Here is a 19,335-nt window from a genome sequence, read left to right as displayed (position 1 = left end):
TTTCATTAACTTAATCAGTGCTAATACAGTTTATTGTTTCTATAAAATACATTATTTTTTAAAAAGCCTGTTCTTTTCTAGATGATAAATGTGTTGAGAAGAATTATCCAAAATAGAGCAAAAGGAGGGCTGAGTTTTATTTAGTACCATCCGGAGCCCTGTCTAACTAAACAGTCTCACCTTAGGATTACTTAATTCCCTAAGGGATGCTCCTTTTTTGACATGCTGCTTACTATTGATTAGGACCGAATCTCTGAAGCTGCATATTAACTTGCAGATTTTTGTTCAAAAGAGCTGCCAGTGATTTCCGTTGAGTAGAAAATAAAACCCTAAAGCTTGTGATTGTTCTGCCATATAGGACATTAACCAATTACTATGTCTTTACCTTAGCAATTTAATTTAGCATTCTTTTTTCAAAACTCTAAACACTTCAGTTTATCAAGTGCTTTTGAACCATGTGGACCATCCTGCTGAGTTCCTCATTAATAAACTAAATATATTTTGGACACACATTCCATATTTGCATGAGTCATTTTTTTTACCTTTTTGAAAATTGTACTTTGACAGATATAAAAGTGCAGAAAAAGAATAACATAAAATAAGAAACTGAAAAAATAGAAAAGATGGCCATGGATTTTATTATTTGTGTCCATCCCACTTCTGGGTCTTCTGATTATTGGAATGAGGGGAAGAAAAACATGTAAAGTTTTTTTCGATTTCTTGTCCCCTTGTACTAACCATCTCCTCAGTCCATTCTCCATGTGTTTACTCTCAGGAGGCACTGGAAAGTTCACTGAACTCTGAGTCAGAAGAGGTTTGACCTGACCACCGACCAGATGTGTAAACTTGGGAAAGTTACAAAACTTCTCTGGCTTGAACTTCTTCTATTTTGAAACAGAAGTAATGAGATAATCTATCCTAACTCACAACACAAGCGTAGATAGATGAAAGATATAAGCACCAACAATTAAACTAGAAATTCTCTAAAAGAAACGACATCGGGACGGGAAGAACTTTCTAAGCATAATCGAAAATCCAATGGCATAAATGAAAATGTTGGTTCATTTGACTACCCTGGTATGAATGGCATTTCACACCCGCACACAAAACGCAATGACCAAAGCATGACAAGATATTCAAACTCATTAATAATCACAGAAATGTAAATTTAAATAATAAAATGATAGCATACAGAATTTCTGGAAAACCACTCAAACTTCCAAGGGTCATCATTGCTAGATGAGAGGATGAGAATAAGAATAATTTTACTTTCCACTTTATAAATTTTGTGCTTTTTGACTGTCTTGCCAAAAATATTGATTACATTATTTTAATCATTTCTGAGAAAGGTATATTTTTGGATGGTTATTTTATTGTTATTACATATTGAAATAATTATAGAATTTTAGTGCAGATAATACATATTATATCTGTAAAAATAAAAAAGTTTGGTGATGCTCTGTTGTTAGAATCATAAATAAACTGGCACTCCCATTATATATTACATACTATAAATGTGATTATAAATTCATGTAACTTTTCTGTAAGAAAACCAGGAAGTAGCTCTTAACCTTTCTGTGTGCAAAATCTTTAATCCAGTAAATCCACATTTATAAATTTGTCCTAATAATGAGAAAACATCTAAAAACACATGTATAAGGATGACTCTTTCAAACTTGTTAATGATAGTGAAATATTGTAAGCAATTACCAATATTCATTAATAGAATATTGAAATTGTATATAGGTTTTGAAATAGATGTGATAGATAAGTATTAACTAATACCAAAAGGGGTGCTATTTAGTGAAAAACTCATCAGCTGATCCCGTCCCCCCATACTGTAACTTAAAACAAAATCTGGCAATCAAAGGGTAAGTAACATAATTCAATATTTTATTCCGTCTCTAGAGGAAAATCCCATTGGAAGGGTGAGTACATTTTATTTTTTAACAACTTTATTGGAGTATAATTGCTTTACAATGGTGTGTTCGTTTCTGCTGTACAACAAAGTGAATCAGCTATACATATACATATATCCCCATATCCCCTCCCTCTTGTGTCTCCCTCCCACCCTCCCTATCCCACCCCTCTAGGTGGTCACAGAGCATCGAGCTGATCTCCCTGTGCTATGCAGCTGCTTCCCACTAGCTATCTGTTTTACATTTGGTAGAGTATATATGTCCATGCCACTCTCTCACTTTGTTCCAGCTTACCCTTCCTGCTCCCCGTCCTCAAGTCCATTCTCTACGTCTACGTCTTTATTCTTGTCCTGCCCCTAGGTTCATCAGAACCATTTTTTTTTAGATTCCATATATGTGTGTTAGCATACGGTATTTGTTTTTCTCGTTCTGACTTACTTCACTCTGTATGACAGACTCTAGGTCCATCCACCTCACTACAAATAACTCAATTTTGTTTCTTTTTATGGCTGCGTAATATTCCATTGTATATATGTGCCACATCTTCTTTATCCATTCATCTGTCGATGGACACTTAGGGTGAATACATTTTTAATGGATTATGAACTAGCTTTAAAATCCTTTCTCCCTTTCCTTCAAGGTCCCCACATCTGTGGTTTTCAAACTTTGGGGTACATTAGCTTCACCTACAGGGCTTGCTAAAGCACAGGCAGCTGGTTTCAGGTTCAGTACGTCTGGGGTAGAGCCCGAGAATCTGCATGTCTAACAAGTTTCCACATCATGCTGATGCTGCTGGATAGGAACCACACTCAGAGAACCCAGAGGTTCTCACAGCTCATGGTTTTCTTACATTTGTGGGGTGATACCAGAACCCAAAGACTAGAACTGTTTAAAGAGAGAGGATGAAGAGAAGGAAAGAAAGGAAGCCTCTAGGAATCTAAGGAGAAAGAAAAAGAGATATTCAAGAATAGAGTGCTGCTTAGATTGAGGCAAAATGTAGTATTTAAGGATTCCCGTGCAAGCCAGGAAGCAGAAATCCAGGATGCTTTAATTTTTTTTTTTTGGCTGTTCACCATGGCTTGCAGGCTCGTAGCTCCCCAAACAGGGATGGAACCTGGGCCACCGCAGTGAAAGTGCCAAGTCCTAACCACTAGCTTGCCAGGGAATTCCCCGGGATGCTCTAATTTAATTCTCAGAGTATGATCCTCTCTCTAGGCATCAAAGAAGGAAGGACAGATTTAGCTACAGCTTTTCTTCAAACCAACTTTAAAAGGGGTTCTGAATACTATGAGTCTGCTTCTGTGATTTTCTTTCATAAATATTATATTCCTTTGTCTCTGTAGCTGCATTCAGTTTTTGTTCATAAAACACATGCATCGGGCTTCCCTGGTGGCGCAGTGGTTGACAGTCCGCCTGCCGATGCAGGGGACACGGGTTCGTGCCCCGGACATGCATCATATAGATGAGAAGAAAAACAAGTTGCCAGTTCAGAGTCAGTTTACCATAAATCTCTCTGCCTTTATGCGTGCGAGCATTCGCAGCTGGGCCACTGCTCTGTAAATGCCCAAACTTGGGCCAATTAGCAGCTTTCTTCAATTCTGCACTATTGCTGAGCACTGCTAGGGAAAATTATACCATTATGCTTATAAACGTTCTCTCTGGGAGAAGAGTAAGGGAGCAGAGTGGACTCTACCTCTCAGAAGCTGAGGTACTGGATGAGGAATGCATGAGGAGAAAAGGGTGTGATTTCCTCTTTGTGAATATCTGTATTGTTGGGGCCCAGGGCAAGTCACCTGCGAATAAGCCTCAATGCATATTGATTATTTTGGGTGAAAGTTACTTAAGAAACAGTCAATTTAAGAGGAAATTTGACCCTCTTCTCTGTCTCCCTAAAAGCAGGAAATAAATCTCTCCTATGAAAGGTACCCTCCCTGCATCTAGAGATAGGACACCCTTACCACCAGAGGTAGGGAATTCAAGCTGAGAAGCCTGAATAAATAAAACCCTGTTACTTCTTTAATTGATGACCCCAAGACCAAACTCTGTTTAGATAAGCACCTGAAGCCTAAGTTTCTTTGTCTCGTCCATTCCTCACAGATTTATTGTCTCTTTGTCTACAAAGTATAAAAGCCTGCTTTGGCCACTTCTTAGGTCCCATCTGTATGAGACCTCTGTACACGCAAACTAAAATTTCTTTCTTTTTCTCCTGTTAATCTGTTTTGTGTCAATTTGACTGACTCCTGACCCAAGAACTCAAGAGGAGTAGAGGGTAAAATCTCCCCCTCCTGCACAATATCTATATTAAAAATGTTAAATTATGATGTTTGGTGTAATTTGATTTGTTGGGAAAGCTAGTAAAGGGTGCCCAATTTGTCCTAAATTGATTCAGGGGCAAAGATAGGAAGCAGAGGATTAAATAAAGTCTATAATTTTCAAAGATTGTGTACTGGGTGTTAGATTCACCCAGTTTTATTTTAGAGTCTGAGAGACAGAGGATCTCCAACAAGTGACTTATTGGTAACTTACAGATCTACAGCACTCCAAACTTATAGTTTTCAAACTTCCCTGGGTTTTTAAAGTCATTATAATATATTATAATATACATATTATATATTGCAATATATTATTTTATTTGCATTTTTATGTTTAATTTCCTCTTCCCTTCCCTCCGATAATTAATTTAACACCCACCCCTCTCCCCAAGTCATATAACCTGAATCTTCACCATTTGCTGAGAAATTGAGTTCATAAGAAATGAGTTCCTAAGAAATTGAGTTCATAAGAAATGAATCCCTCAAACTCCAGACTTTCTCCTTCCAGCTCCTTCCAGCTCTTCCCTCTCTCCTTCCTCTTCAATCTCCGCCTCTTACACTAGCAGGCTGTAAACGCTTCAAGTTTCCCATTCGAAAGTGGGAACAGCTCTCAAACACAAACTGTCCCCTTGTTACGGCTTATGGCTCTCCCAAAAAAGTAATTCACATTTTCAATCTCTGTTTTCTTCCCTCCTCAGCACACTAAGATTTGAGCCCTGTTTCCCTGACCCTGACCTGAATTTCTATGCCATATACGTGGAAAGACAGGTGTATATATTGATATATTAGTGACCATTTAGTTTTGTCTTCCAAAGGGGTAACCTTACTTAAATGATGCATTTGGCCATCCGATGAATCCCTACTTCTGAGAAATCCTCTAATGTCTTGACTTCTATAGGGTGACTCTCTTCTGGCTCATTTAGCCTCTGTACATGTCTTTTTGTGCTGGATTCAGTTCCTCTGCCTGCCTTGTAAGTATCCCCACGGTGCGCTGATCTAAGCCTTCTCCTTTTACTTGGCAACTTCTCCCGAACGGTCTTGAACCCACTTGTGGTTTTTACCACAATGCGGAATTTGCACTACTGTGATGCCTCCCGATTGTATATTTCTAATATTAATTCTCTCCTGAGCTTCCAACTGTATATCCAACTGCCCAGTATATAGCCATATCTTGACATTCCACAGATATTTTAGGTTGGACATATCTAAAAACAAGTTCACTATTGTATGTCCTCTCTTTGACTTCTACCTGCATTTCTGTTTCAATTTGTCTTCTCAACAATTCATTCAGTCATCTGATTCAGAAACATGGAAATCATCCTCGCCGCCTCTCCTTCTTAACCCAGAGACACAACATTTCCGTCTTGCTGACTGTACTCTGTAAAAGGAGGCCCAGACCCTGGGGACAGGTCACGAGTTGGCAAACTTTTTCTGTAAAGGGTCAAACAGTAAATATTTTAAGCTTTGCAGACCATATGGTCTCTGTTGCCACTTTGCAACTCTGCCATTGTAAAGTGACAGCCACTGTAGACGATGTGGAAACAAATGAACTTGGCTGTGTCCTAATAAAAGCTCATTTACAACAATGAGTGTAGTTTGCTGCAGTTTGCCATTTCTTGGGATAGAGTCAGGGTTGCTGAAATCCAACCTGTGTTCTTCTTGGCTAAACCAACGACCCAGAGGGGGCAAATAAACTGTGCTATTGGCTAGAGATCACCTTGCCTTTAGCCCCATCCCTGCCCCTAAATTTAATTATTTCAATTTTATTTTCCAAATATTTTTGAATACATACCTTCTCCTTTCCAAATTCACTGCCATTGCCTAAGCTTAATTTTCAGACAATATTTCAAAGGCTTCCTAATCTGACTTTATATCTTAAAATCCCAAAGCAAAGTTATCTTCCTAAAATTCAGATTGAATCATGTCACCAACATACATAAAAATAAAGTTCTTGGGGGCTTCCCTGGTGGCGCAGTGGTTGCGCGTCCGCCTGCCGATGCAGGGGAACCGGGTTCGCGCCCCGGTCCGGGAGGATCCCACATGCCACGGAGCGGCTGGGCCCGTGAGCCATGGCCGCTGAGCCTGCGCGTCCGGAGCCTGTGCTCCGCAACGGGAGAGGCCACGACAGAGGAAGGCCCGCATACCACAAAAAAATAAAAAATAAAAAAAAATAAATAAAGTTCTTATGTAGTCAATAAAAAGCATATTTGATCTGATTTTCTGAACAAATAAATCTTCCATCACCCTTTCTCTTGACCTTTATATTCTAGTGACACTGAATCATCTGTAATCCCAGGAAGCACAGTTATCTCTATTTCTCCACTATCTCCTCTGTTTCACTGCCTTCCCATCTTAAAAGTTCCAACTAGAAAAGTCACTTTCAGACCCTACTACTGGCCCCAACTATCATATTTCTATGAACATTTCCCTTTAATTCTCTAGCACAGTTGACGGAATTAACCACTTCCTCTTCAGCTGATTGCTAAGCTTACACATATCCTTAATTGAACATATTACACTGCACTGGGTATGTCTGATTACATTTTATTTATCCCTTACTAGACCATATGCTCCCTCACCACAAGGACGGTATTTTAGTGACCTGTGTGTCTGCAGTGCCTAGCATAGGGTACAGCAGATTGTGAAGTCTCAATATTTGTTGAATGGAATTGACCTGAATTCTGCCTTAAGACTGAAATCTGAAAACAGCTACCCCACGAAGCTGCTTCCCAGAGAGGTCTAAAATACTGAGACTTTTTTTTTTTTTTGAATGCAGAAAGAACTCCCTGATCACTATAGACCTTGGATGGAAATTGCCAACCGACTTCCTCGCTTGATCGAGAGTCACCAGCTTCGAGCTCAAGTGAACGAGGTAAAACGCTTTGCATTCTTCTCCTTAACCCCTTCTCGCTCCCCTATTTTCATCCTCACACCATTCTCCTTTCTCAGCACTGTGGAAGTGGGTCAGCTGACCAATCACTGCTGTTGAGCTTATCCACAAAACTAAAACTATCTCACCCTTCATGATGCCTAGAATGACACTTGCTTCTGGTATGACAAGTGTGTTTCCCTAAAATTTCCAGAGCCTGCACAGAACAGTCCCTGGAACATACTAAGCGGTCAACAAGCACGTGTTTAAAAAAGGAAGCCAGTCTGGTTGAGAAGTGTCTGGAAACCGATGAATAAGACCTAGCTGGGGAAGGACTGGCCTGAAAATGCTCAGTGCCCTCACGCCAAGCCACATGGCCAGGGCTCCCCTCCCCATGAGCGAAGCCACATTGATTTCCTGTTGGTGTTTTACAGAATAGTTGAGTCAAGAGACTTTCCCAGTTACAAAGTCAGGGCTGGCAGATTCTTCAGAAATCATTGCTAAGTCTGTAAATGCCACATATGAGACAAGATGAGCAATGTTTCCCCAAAATATGTAAGGAACGGTGAAACTCCTTGATCCTGGGAGAACTGACATGACCCCACAGGAATAAGAAGAAGGTGTTATCGGAAGAACATAGATTTGACTCGGGAGGACCTGAGCCGGACTCTTGGTTTTATCACTTAGTCGCTATAAACTTTGACTTAACGAGTTGCTTATTCTGTTTCCATATTTATAACACGGGAGAAATTCGGGGCCCCTAGAATTGTTGTGAAATCTAAATGACTTTTACAATAGTGCTTTTGTATTTCCCGCCACACAACAGTGTTCGATATATATATTTACACTTCCCTCTCGTCTCTTCTCCATCTGTTTTAATCTCACCATTTGGCGTGCCATGTGACTGTAGACATATAAGAGGTTTTCCCCTCCAAAATTCTCCTTCACTGACTTATGCATATTTCATGTCTATAATTACAAACTCATTTAAAAATACTTATGGAATGCCTGCTAAGTGCAAGCACAAGGTTTAAAACCCTGTAAGAGATGTAAGACACTGTCTACAGTGTCTATGAAGATGGGAAACTAAGCCTAAGAGTTTATTTTCCGGCTGCCTAAAGTCTCATTAAAATGACCAAAGAAATACAAACAGAAGAAAAAAGGAGATATCTGAGTGAGGGCAAACAAGAGAAATGACGGAATAAAACCCTTAAGGACTTTTGTACCATATTAATCAAATTATATCAGATTCAGAAATGAGTCTGTTGTACCCATGCCAAGCATTCAACCAAAGCAAAAAGAAGACCCCCGAGGCTTTCTCTCCCATCTCAGAGTAAGAGGGCACAGAGGCAAGGGGCAGTTTGCAGGAAGGTAGATTCAAGTTCAATATGTGAACTTCACAGTCCTCTGTACAAGGCTTTCCTCGGGCTTTATGTAACTCAACCTCCACAAACCAAGTGAAGAACTTGTTGAATTGGTGCTTCTCATATGTTAAGTGTCAGTGAGGAAAGGCCAGGAGTGTCCAGCTAATTTCTGGTCACTGTAAACCTGGGCATGGGGGATACAGCTCAGTACAGCAGTGGAATTAATCCTCCTGATACTTCTCCTGTGTTGAATAGTTTCTCTCCAGAAATTGTGTCTTGGAACCTGTGAAGATGACCTCATTTGGAAATAGGGTCTCTACAGATGTCATCAAGTTAAATAAGGTCATGTGTGTTGTATTAGGGTGCACTCTAAGTTCGCTAGGACTGGCATGCTTAGAGCAAGAAGGGAATTTGGACACAGAGACACAGTTTAGAACATCATGTGAAGATAAAGGCAGAGACTGGAGTGATGCATCTACAGTCCCTTAAAGTACCCCAAGAGCTGCTGGCAACCACCCGAAACTTGGACTGAAACAGGGAACAGATTCTCCCCCGAGAGCTTCCAGAAGGAACAAACCCCACAAACACATTAGTTTCAGGCTTTCATCTCCCAGAACTGTGAGAGCATAAATTTCTGTTGTGTTCCTTCTTTGGGGCAGCGCTAGGAAACTAATATAACATCCGTGGCCAGTCGCTATGCTTCTAATTAGTTCTAAAACAACTAACTGGATAACACTACTCTTTAGACTTCACCACCACAGATGGAGACTGAATCAATTGGAAAACCATCATGAGAAGCAAATACTATGGCTTCCAGAACCACACATAGAGCTACAGACTACGACATTTGTCCTTTTGAGGCACAGACAAGACAGAAAGTGAATTTACACCTCTATTCTCACAGTACCTCCAGGCTAACCACCTTACTCTTAGAAAGCCCCCAAGGCCCCTATCCCTATGTTGGTAAAAAACAAAACAAGACAGGCAAAAACTTGTTAACTGGCTTAGACTCAACCATCTTCTTCCAGGAAGGGTCCCCCTTCTCCAGCCCTCTGGGACAAAACACAACAGACAGCTGATGGACTCACAGGAAGCTCACAAGGGGAAGCTCAGAAGTATTCTGGAAACATGATAAGGGAAGCTCTATTAGTTACTAATTCTGATAACCTTGGCCTCCATTCCTGAACACGAATGGATAACCCCAAATGACCAAACAATATGAAGAGAATAAGCAAGTCAAGAAGGACGAGGGCGAGACAGGACATTTGGTCTCCGACAGAAGCCAAAAGATGAGATCAGTGCTTTTAAAAATTGAATTAGGGCTTCCCTGGTGGCTCAGTGGTTGAGAGTCCGCCTGCCGATGCAGGGGACGCGGGTTCGTGCCCCGGTCCAGGAAGATCCCGCATGCCGCGGAGCGGCTGGGCCTGAGCCATGGCCGCTGAGCCTGCGTGTCCAGAGCCTGCGCTCCGCAACGGGAGAGGCCACAGCGGTGAGAGGCCCGCGTACCGCAAAAAAAAAAAAAAAAAAAAAGAAAAATTGAATTAATGTCTTCAGTATATGTACTTCATAAAAACAAATAAAGTTGCTCGGTAAAAGGAACTATTGGAAAGCAAAGAAATAAACAAAAAGCTCAATATCAACCCGAATAAATGAGGGAAACGATTATAGAAAAATAATGGTGATTTAGGGACTTCCTTGAAACGGTTTTATAAAGCAGAAAGCAAAAATTAAATGCCAGCATCAGAAAAATAAAAGTATATGAAAAAGAGAAATGGATGCTCTAAATTCCACAAAATAGAAGTCCCACAAGTAGACTAGTGTGGGTGAAGAAAAAGCAAAGCTTTAAACACATAAAAAGAAAAATTTTCAGATCTTATGAAAGATTGGAGTATTTCTATCAGAAAGACAGTGGGGGCGGGGGACCACCCATAGATATCCTGGTGAAACTTCAGAGTTTCTAGAATAAGAGGAAAGTTTTGCAAGTCTTAATCAGGAAGGAAGAAAAATGAAACTAGGTGACTTACAGAGAAACATAGGACTACGTATCTATGTTCATAAGCACTAAAAGGCAATTTAAAACCTATTTGAACAGCTAACGTTTTTTTAAAACTCTGGCAACATCCAACACTGGTGAGGCTATATACCAAAAGAGACTCTACTTCACTTTGCTGATGGGAATGCAAAATAGTCTGGCAGAATCTTTTAAAGGCAAACATCGACTTACCATATGACCCAGCAATCACATTCCTAAGTATTTCCCCAAATAAACTGAAAATTTATGTTCCCCGAAAAGCTTGTGTGTAAATGATCCCGTAAACCGGAAACCACCAAGATGTCCCTCAACAGGGGAATGGTTAAACTGAGTACAATGGCCTGAATGTTTGTGTGGTCCCCAAATTCATATGTTGAAACCCCAATCCCCAGCATGATGTTGTTAGGAGTGGGGCCTTTGGGCCCCTGTATTAGTCAGGATTCCCAAGAAAGAGACCAATGGGAGATACAGAGATATATAGAAAGAGATTCATTAGGAGCGATTGACTCACATGATTATGATTATGGAGTCTGAGAAGTCCCACAATCTTCCTTCTACCTGCAAGTTGGGGGCCCAGGAAAGCCAAGAACCAGAGGAGCCAGTGGTGCAATTGCCGGTCCGAGTCTGAAGATCCGAGGACTAGGAGTGCTAATGTTGGGGGAAGATGGCTGTCCCAGCTCAACCAGAGAGCAAATTCACCCTTTTTCCACTTTTTTGTTCTATTCAGGCCCTAAACAGGGTAGATGATGCCACCCGAATTGGTGAGGGTGATGTGCTTTACTCAGTCTCCCAATCTCTTCCTGAATCTCTTCTGGAAACATCCTCAAAGACACACCCAAAAATAACGTATCTGGGCATCTCTTAGCCCAGTCAAGTTGACACATCAAATTGACCAACACAGAAGGTAATTAGGTCATGAAAGTAGAATGGGATATTCATAAATGGGATGAATGCCCTTATAAAAGTGACCCCAGGGCTCTCTGGCCCTCTTTTGCTGTCACGTGAGGATGAAGCAAGAAGACAGCAGAATGGTTCTCACCAGAACCCAATCATGCTGGCACCCTGATCTTGGACTTTCAGCTTCCAAAACTGTAAGAATCAAATTTCCATTGTTTATAAGCCATCTAGTCTATGGTACTTTGTTACAGCAGTCTGAACGAAGACTCCTGTATTCATACACTGGAACGCTATACAGTGACAAAAATGAAAAAGCTGTTGATTTATTCAACCATATGGATGAACCTTAAACACATTTTGCTAAATGAAACATGTCAGAACCAAAAGGCTACATATTGTATGATTCCATTCATGTGACATTTATATATATATATATATATATATATATATAGTTGGCCAAAAAGTTTGTTCCGTTAGTGAATATGTTGTTCAATAAAGTTCTTCGTAAAAATGAAAAATGTCTTTTATTTGTACTTAAAACCAAACGAACTTTTTGGCCAACCCAATGTTAGGATGAATAAATAAGTAAATGAATGGTGGATAATATTTCACCATCAGAGATGAAAGTTATAAATTAGCAAGGGGGGAAAGATAAGATCAACCTGTGACACCAGATTAGAGTTGGAGACGTCTGACATGTTTAGCATATATACATATGATGCTAAAAGTCTATATATATATATATATATATACATATATATATATACACACACATTTTGTGGATATATAGATGGATAAACAAACATTATATGTGTGTGTACATAATATGTGTACACACACACACAGAACACACACACACATTTCCTAGCTTTGTCCACTGTGAGGATCTAGAAACAGTGGCATTCCAGCAGCCAAGAGCAAACCCAGTGTCCATTTATTGGAACTCTTTTCCAATAAATGGAACTGGGGCTTCTCGGAGAAAGAGCTGATTATAAATCCGGAACAGGGAAAAATAGAAGGTGACCCCAGAACATCTTGGGACCTTATTCCTTTACCTTGAGGCTGCACTGTAGGTAGCCAGTAGCCACTCATGGCTACTGAGCACTTGAAATGTGGCCAGGACAAATTGGCATGTAAGACGCTCACTGGATTTTGAAGACTTACTATAAAAAGAGTGTAAAAATCTCGATATTTTTAATATTGATAATGTGTAAACATTTTGCATACATTGACCTAGATAAAATGTTATTAAAACTAATTCCACCTGGGGCTTTTTTGGTTTTTGTTTTTTGCTATTTTTAAAATGTGGCTGATAGAAAATGTAAAATTACACGTATGACTCTCATATTTCTTTCGGGCAGTGCTGACTTCAGAGGGCAGGGCTATGGTCAGCAGAACTGAACTAGCACCCTGGCTCAGTCCCTCCTGGCTCTGCGGCTCTGGGCAAATATCGTACCCTCTCTGACCCTCAGTTTTGGCCTGTGGGTTTGGGGGAAGATGGAGTCCCAACCTGCTTGGGTCGCTTTTCGCACCATGCCTTGGACACTTTAGTAATTGCCTTAGAATAAGTACTGAAGAAATAACTGAATACCTTATAACTGTGGTTATAATTCTCAGGCTAGTTCCTGCAGAGAACTTTCGCGATTCTGTCTCAGAGCCAATTTTAAGGGTGAAGTAAGCAGTCAGGCACAGTGAGGACAGACTCAGAAAGGCTGCCCCCTAGGGGCCAGCGGAGGAAGGATTCCCATCGGGGAGGCTGCAGCTCCGGCTGCCGGGCGCTGGGCGTGGGGAACCGCGGTCCCAGCCCACTTGACACTCGTCGTTTAAGAGCCCGGAGCTTAAAGAGATACACACATCCACCGCCGCCCCTTCTGGCGCCTCGGACCCTGGAGAGGGGCACCTGGGAAGAACTAGATCAGACTGTGTCTGGAGCTGGGGAAGGGATAGGGGACGGAGGAAAGCCGAGGGGGAGGTACAGGGAAGCTGGAGCTCAGAGGCTGTTGACGTCAACCGAGACAGGCAGGGCTGGCAGGGGCAAAACTGAGAAACTGGTAATATTTGCTTAGGCAGGGCTGTCAGTAATAACTAACTTGTGTACAGGGTGTTGCTTTCAACGACATCACCTTTACACCTCTCTATGACGCATCTTGACAGGGAGGGAGCGGGCGCGGAGAGGTCACAGGGTCACGGGGAGTGCTCGGACAAGAACTGAACAACCTCTTGTTCCAGCTCAGCGACCTCCCGTTTGATCGGATTCCCAACTCCACTGGCCTCCGTGTACTCGTTTACCTACGAATTAAACAGAGTAAACAGAGACAGTAACGCCCACAGCAGCAGGGCTGTTATCAGGGTTAAATGGTACCCGTTATGCAGAGGTGCTTTGATAAGGCAGGATTGTAAAAGTTGCCCCGGGAGACTCCCGTTTAATAAATGATGTCAGTCTTGGGACTGAGTTATTCTAGAACACTCTAACCAAGCTGTCAGTGATGGTGACCAGTGTCCAGCACAACCATGGCGACAATTTGGTGTAGGTACTTCGTGAACAATATCATCTGGGATACCTCCTCTACCGCAGTGTCCTAAGATCAGGGCAGAAAGGGTGGTGTGTGGATCCCCGTCACTGAAATATAACCCCTTCAAGCCACAGAACCCCTACACCCTTCACACCCCTGCAGCTGGTAATCTCTGGAAATTCTCTTTGAACAGATGCCCCTCTTGAACTGCCAGTTCCTCACGGGTTACCGGGAACAGCGGCTGGCACACCTGGTCCTAACCTTTATTACCATGGGATATGTCTGGCAGGATGGAGAGGCACAGCCCAAAGAGGTAGGGACAAAGGGACACCTGTCCTGTCATCTGGCAGGTCTGCTGCACCTGGAGGACGCTCTCTACACTGTTTGCCTGGAAAATGGGTCCTTTCTTGTTCTTTCCTTTGGGTGTGAGGTGAAGGAAGGGCAAAGGGCCCATTTAAATGAAAACACCTTTTTTTCCCTGGCCAGGAGGTTAATTTTCCTTAGAACTGGTAGCTCTCTCATTAGCTTTTGAATTTTGTTTTTTCTGGCACCCCGCCTCTTCCAAGCATTCTGAAGAGCTGCATTTGAAGGCAAGTTCTGAGGTGTCATAGAAAACGTAATGATTTCCATTTTACAGCAGTTTGTGCTCTTATACACATCCGTAATCACAGTCAGTGTTCACAATCCCATAAGGTAAGTACGGCAATGCTGTGCCCATTTTACAGATGGCTGAGGACTACAGGAGTTAAATTCCTTGCCCAAGGTCAGATAGCAAGTTCGTGGAAACTCCAGGGCCACAACTCAGACCTTCTGATTTCACTAATGTAACCTTCTTTCCCCAGAGGGGGAAAGCACACGTTGCCATTTATAACACTAATCTTACTTTCTTGAATGCGGCTTGCTATCTACCAAATGTTGGTCTGTGTCTCTTAACAGTTCATGTAAATCTCTTCTGAATCTTTTCATAACTTTTTACAGTTTCAGTCTGAAACTTGGAATGTGAAATCTTTGTTTCATTAACTGCAGTATAAATTCCTATTAGTTTCATTTTCTTATAAATGGACATTCTCCAGAAATGATGGTGTTACCCTTGTTCTAGTACTTCCTGCTTGAGTCCGCAGCCTGTGCTTATTTTGTTGCTTGGTTGATTCTACCTTTTCTCTCTCAAGTAAATACAGGAGACTCCCAGTGAGAAAAGGAAAGTAAGAAAGGAGAGAAGAGGAAAGCATAGAGCTGCTTCAGACTCTTTAAAAAGAGTCATGCGTCTGATGTTGGAAAGTCTGAGATCTAAGCACATAGGACAGGACATGGGCTTCCCTCCTCCTTCTGTTCTCCAAACCACAATCCTCAATCAGGCGAAGGGGTGGGAGCCCCCTGTCACACCCCACCCCCGCCTCGGGCCATCTCTCACCTTCTTTGTATCTCCTCCTTTAACTTCTTCACTATGGAGACACCTCACTTCTGCGCTGCCCTCCTCATCCACTGCCCCCCAAGGGAAGTTGGCCTTAGGTTTGAGTCTGAAAACTCTTTAAAGCTCTTTATTGTTTTCTACCTGAGAAACAGTTCTGTCCCAGCTCTCTCTAAAAATCTAAGGGAAAACAAAGGCAGAAGCTGGACTTCTTTGAGTAGATTAAGGGGAAGGAAAATGGAAGTGGGAGACAGGAAGCATAAGAATGTTCTTTTGGATCTGGACTAATTTAGCCTTGTTCGTGGTTGGAGTCCCCCACTGGCACCCCCATGGGTCCGGGTAGTTTTTCTGGATTTGGGTGCATATAGGGTTCTTTAGAGTGTCCTAGGATAACTCAGGGGTTGAATGGGGACTGTCTTGAGGTGACTTACTCGAAGTCGTTATTGGGTTTGATGAAGCGTTCTATCCTTCCCATCCCTCTCCCTGAGGAGAGGACACACACACGCGCGCGCGCATACAAACACATACGCATATGCTCCTAAAACTAAGACTATACACAAAAACACACATATATCTAGATAGCTACATATCTCTATGTATCTATCTATTTATCTGGAGTTATATAGATAGATAGATTTTTAAATTTTTATTATTTTTATTTTATATTTGCGGTACGCGGGCCTCTCACTGTTGTGGCCTCTCCCGTTGCGGAGCACAGGCTCCGGACGCGCAGGCTCAGCGGCCACGGCTCACGGGCCCAGCCGCTCCGCGGCATGTGGGGTCTTCCCGGACCGGGGCACGAACCCGCGTCCCCTGCATCGGCAGGCGGACCCTCAACCACTGCGCCACCAGGGAAGCCCCAGACAGAGATTTTTTTCCCACTGCACATCAACTCAGCCCCCATTTATGCTTAAACATTTGCTCAGGCCCTTCTCTGCACAATATTCAGAGATTATTTTATACTATATGTGTAAGTGTGTGTGTTCCAGTTTTGTAATTTTCATGTATATTTCAGACCATACTCATAAACAATATATGCACTAGGTTGTTAACAGAATAAATATGAGAATGAGGTGTTTGTATATGGATCACTCATATAATTCCAGTTTTATCCCCGGCTCGTTGCTCCACCACAAGATTGCCTGAATAAAAGACAGATTGCTTCCTCTGCTGCATTCCTTCTAGAATGTGCTAACTGTCTGGATTTATATCTGCAAGGTCCTGCCGAGAACCCTTGCCCTTCCCTTGGTCGAGGTCTCCAGGAACTTGGGACTCCCTCCTATCCTGCTTCACTCGGACTTGGTTCTGGCCAACTGGGCTACTAGGAACCCAGGAAGGTAAGAGCTGGAGAGGGTGCCTGGGATTTGCGCAGATTAAAACCGGGTAAGGGAGACTCTTGACTTTTCCTTCTCTCTGCAGGAAAAATCCAGGCTTTGTCAGCTATTTTGTGATTAGAGATGCTCATATTTATTACCTGATTTATGGTGCCAAAGAAGGGGTGAACTTGAACACAAGTTCAAAAATCACAGTTCCCAGGAGCTTCCTCTCAACCCACTCTGAAAACATTGGGGCAGGAAATTACAAGTACATAAAAGGAGTGAGATCAATTGTCAGGATGGCCACAGGCTAAATGCTCTGGGGCTGATATGTAAGTTGAGATCTATCTCCCTCCATGGCTCGGGGGACTGTAGCGGAGGAAAACCTTGCCCTTCTTCCCATTTAGGCTGCTTAGCTGGTCTAATAATCAAATTGACATCAGATAGGTGAACAGGAGAAAGACAAATTTAATTTTGTACGTATCAGAGCCCCATAAAAATATGAGACTCGAATATGCGACTAAAGCCGGAAGCTTGTATATCTTCTAGATGAGGAAGCAATGCATTTATGAAGAATTGACAAGACACAGGCTTTTGGGCTTGGGTTAGCTAACTAGGGAAGAAGTAACAAGGTTTGTTTATACAGGCTTCTCAGCCCTGAATTCCTGTCTCTGGTGATAAGGCTGTCTCTCTACTTCCTGGTACAGGGAGGGCTCCTTCACATGGGAGATTTATTTCCTACTTTCTGGGGCACAAAGAGGTCCGAGTGTCCTTCTGGTTCCTGCTGTTTCTCAAGTACCTTTAATTCAAAATCATCAGTACACCTAAGTGGCATATTTGGGGTGGTCTGTTCTGCTCCCCTCAGGCCCACGGTCTAGTCACAACCTGTGACATCCGAACTGTGCACGACGTGTGTGTGTCTGCACGTGCATTTGCACACAAGTGTGCATGCCTGTGTCCACGTGACCCTAGAAGGCATATCAGGTTTGCAAACTGATTTGTTCTTTTCTTTTTCTTTCCTTTTGTCAATAACTGAAATTGGACTAGACCCCTGGAAATCAGGTAAGTTCTCAGAAATCCTTCACTCACTTTAGGATCCTTGCTAACTGTAAAAGCTTACAATAAAACCAACCAGCAAAAAAAAGAGAAAGCATACGACATTGTATGTATAGTACATAAAACATATAAAAATGTATGAAAAAATAGTAGAAGGAAATGTGCCCCAAATCAACGGCCCAAAAGTTAACAGTAGTTGTCTCTGCTTTGTAGGGATTAAGGGATTAATTTTCTTTACTACATTTTCCAATTTGTACATAATAAAACAAGTAAAATGCAATGTAAGAAGAGCAAAAAAACCAAACCAAAACCCCCCGAGACACCAAAACTTCACCAGTTCTCCAATTCTCTGTGATTTTTTGAAGTCTAATGATCTGAGAAAGATCTCTGGTCTCACTGTAACTTCTCTGAAAGGCCAGATTGCTGGCTGTGGCTGCTACAGCTACAGAATCCCTTTGAAATATTACATAGACTGGAGCTCATGGGGCAAGTCTGGTCCAGATGTTCTTAGGCTCCTGTTTCCCCAGGGAGCACAGTTAACCTCTAAGTCGACACTGCCTCTCCGGTCACCAAACCTCAGCTCAGTAAAGGGGCTCAGTATAAAAGCTGTAGCTCAGAAGATGGAGAGATGAAGCATGAAGACCCCATTTCCCACACTAATGTGACTCTGCTGAAACTACGGGGGTCCCTGACTGAGTTATCTTTTGTGTTTGTTTTTCATGTCTTCTCATGTTTTAGAGGCAGAAGTGACTTATGGAATGAAGTTTTATGTTTTGTAGACTGGATCTGCCTCTGGGCTATTTGAATCCGTGTGATAACTGATCATTTAAGAATGATCCTTCTCTAACAGTCTTCAGCTTTCACTATTGTAATACAGAATTGGGGGGAAAAAATGACTAATTAGAGTGAGCAGTAGCCTCAGCTATGAAACTGCTCTGGACCAGGCCCAGTGACTAACCGGCTGGATGCAACTGCGGAAGCGATTTTGCTTCTTTGTGCCATAGTTTTCTGTCTGTAAAAAAGGAGCATGGAATTAGCTTTTGCCTGTGGTCACTGCAGCATTAAGACACTGTGCTCCTAACAGGAAGGGTGTGCTGGGCTCTGGACTGGCCCTGTGAAGAATCAGCCCTCCTTGTCCACTCGTGCTTTAGCAGTTCCACAGCAGGGGCGGGGGCGGGGGGGGGGGTGGTCTGGGACCATCCGGGCCATGCTAGACTTTGGGAGTCCTCAGGTGAACTTGGGCTGGAGCAGATCTGTCTCTTTCCTACCTGAATGTTGCTGGAGGGAAGACGTCCGTCCTCGGGCTGCCCTGTGGAGAGGAGAACCTCTGGTTCCACCTTTCGGACGAGGCCACCGCTGGGCCGTGCGTACTCACTGTGTCCAGACCTTTCTAACCACGTGGTCATGTCCCTCCCAAGGAACTTGGACCCCATTGTCTTATTCCCTGGGGGAGAAAGCCTGCGTGGTTTTATACTGGTGACTGTTTTGGTGGAGAAAGCCGCTGTACCCGGGATTAAGGTACCTTCCCACTCACAGAACTTATTTTTTTTTTCTAAATGAAAAGTCAGTCTGAGCTTTGCTTCCCACCCAGGCCCTTTCCCTGCAGTGAATTCATCAATATAGGCCTCATCTAACTTGGTTAGTTGAGC

At 42.5% G+C, this 19,335-nt stretch overlaps 1 protein-coding gene across 1 annotated transcript in view; it reads left to right on the top strand.

Annotated features, from left to right (window-relative positions):
• The window catches only part of IDO2 (indoleamine 2,3-dioxygenase 2), a 43,316-nt gene that overhangs the window by 4,681 nt on the left and 19,300 nt on the right, over positions 1-19,335 (top strand). Inside the window, exons 2-6 of the mRNA XM_055081140.1 lie at positions 7,008-7,103; positions 14,100-14,219; positions 16,533-16,651; positions 17,678-17,692; positions 19,105-19,204. Coding sequence (XP_054937115.1) covers positions 7,008-7,103; positions 14,100-14,219; positions 16,533-16,651; positions 17,678-17,692; positions 19,105-19,204 — 450 coding nt within the window. The remainder of the gene's footprint in view (positions 1-7,007; positions 7,104-14,099; positions 14,220-16,532; positions 16,652-17,677; positions 17,693-19,104; positions 19,205-19,335) is intronic.

Source organism: Physeter macrocephalus, chromosome 20 (assembly GCF_002837175.3).
Source record: "Physeter macrocephalus isolate SW-GA chromosome 20, ASM283717v5, whole genome shotgun sequence".
NCBI classification, from domain to species: domain Eukaryota; kingdom Metazoa; phylum Chordata; class Mammalia; order Artiodactyla; family Physeteridae; genus Physeter; species Physeter macrocephalus.
This window is presented reverse-complemented; position numbering and strand designations above follow the sequence as displayed.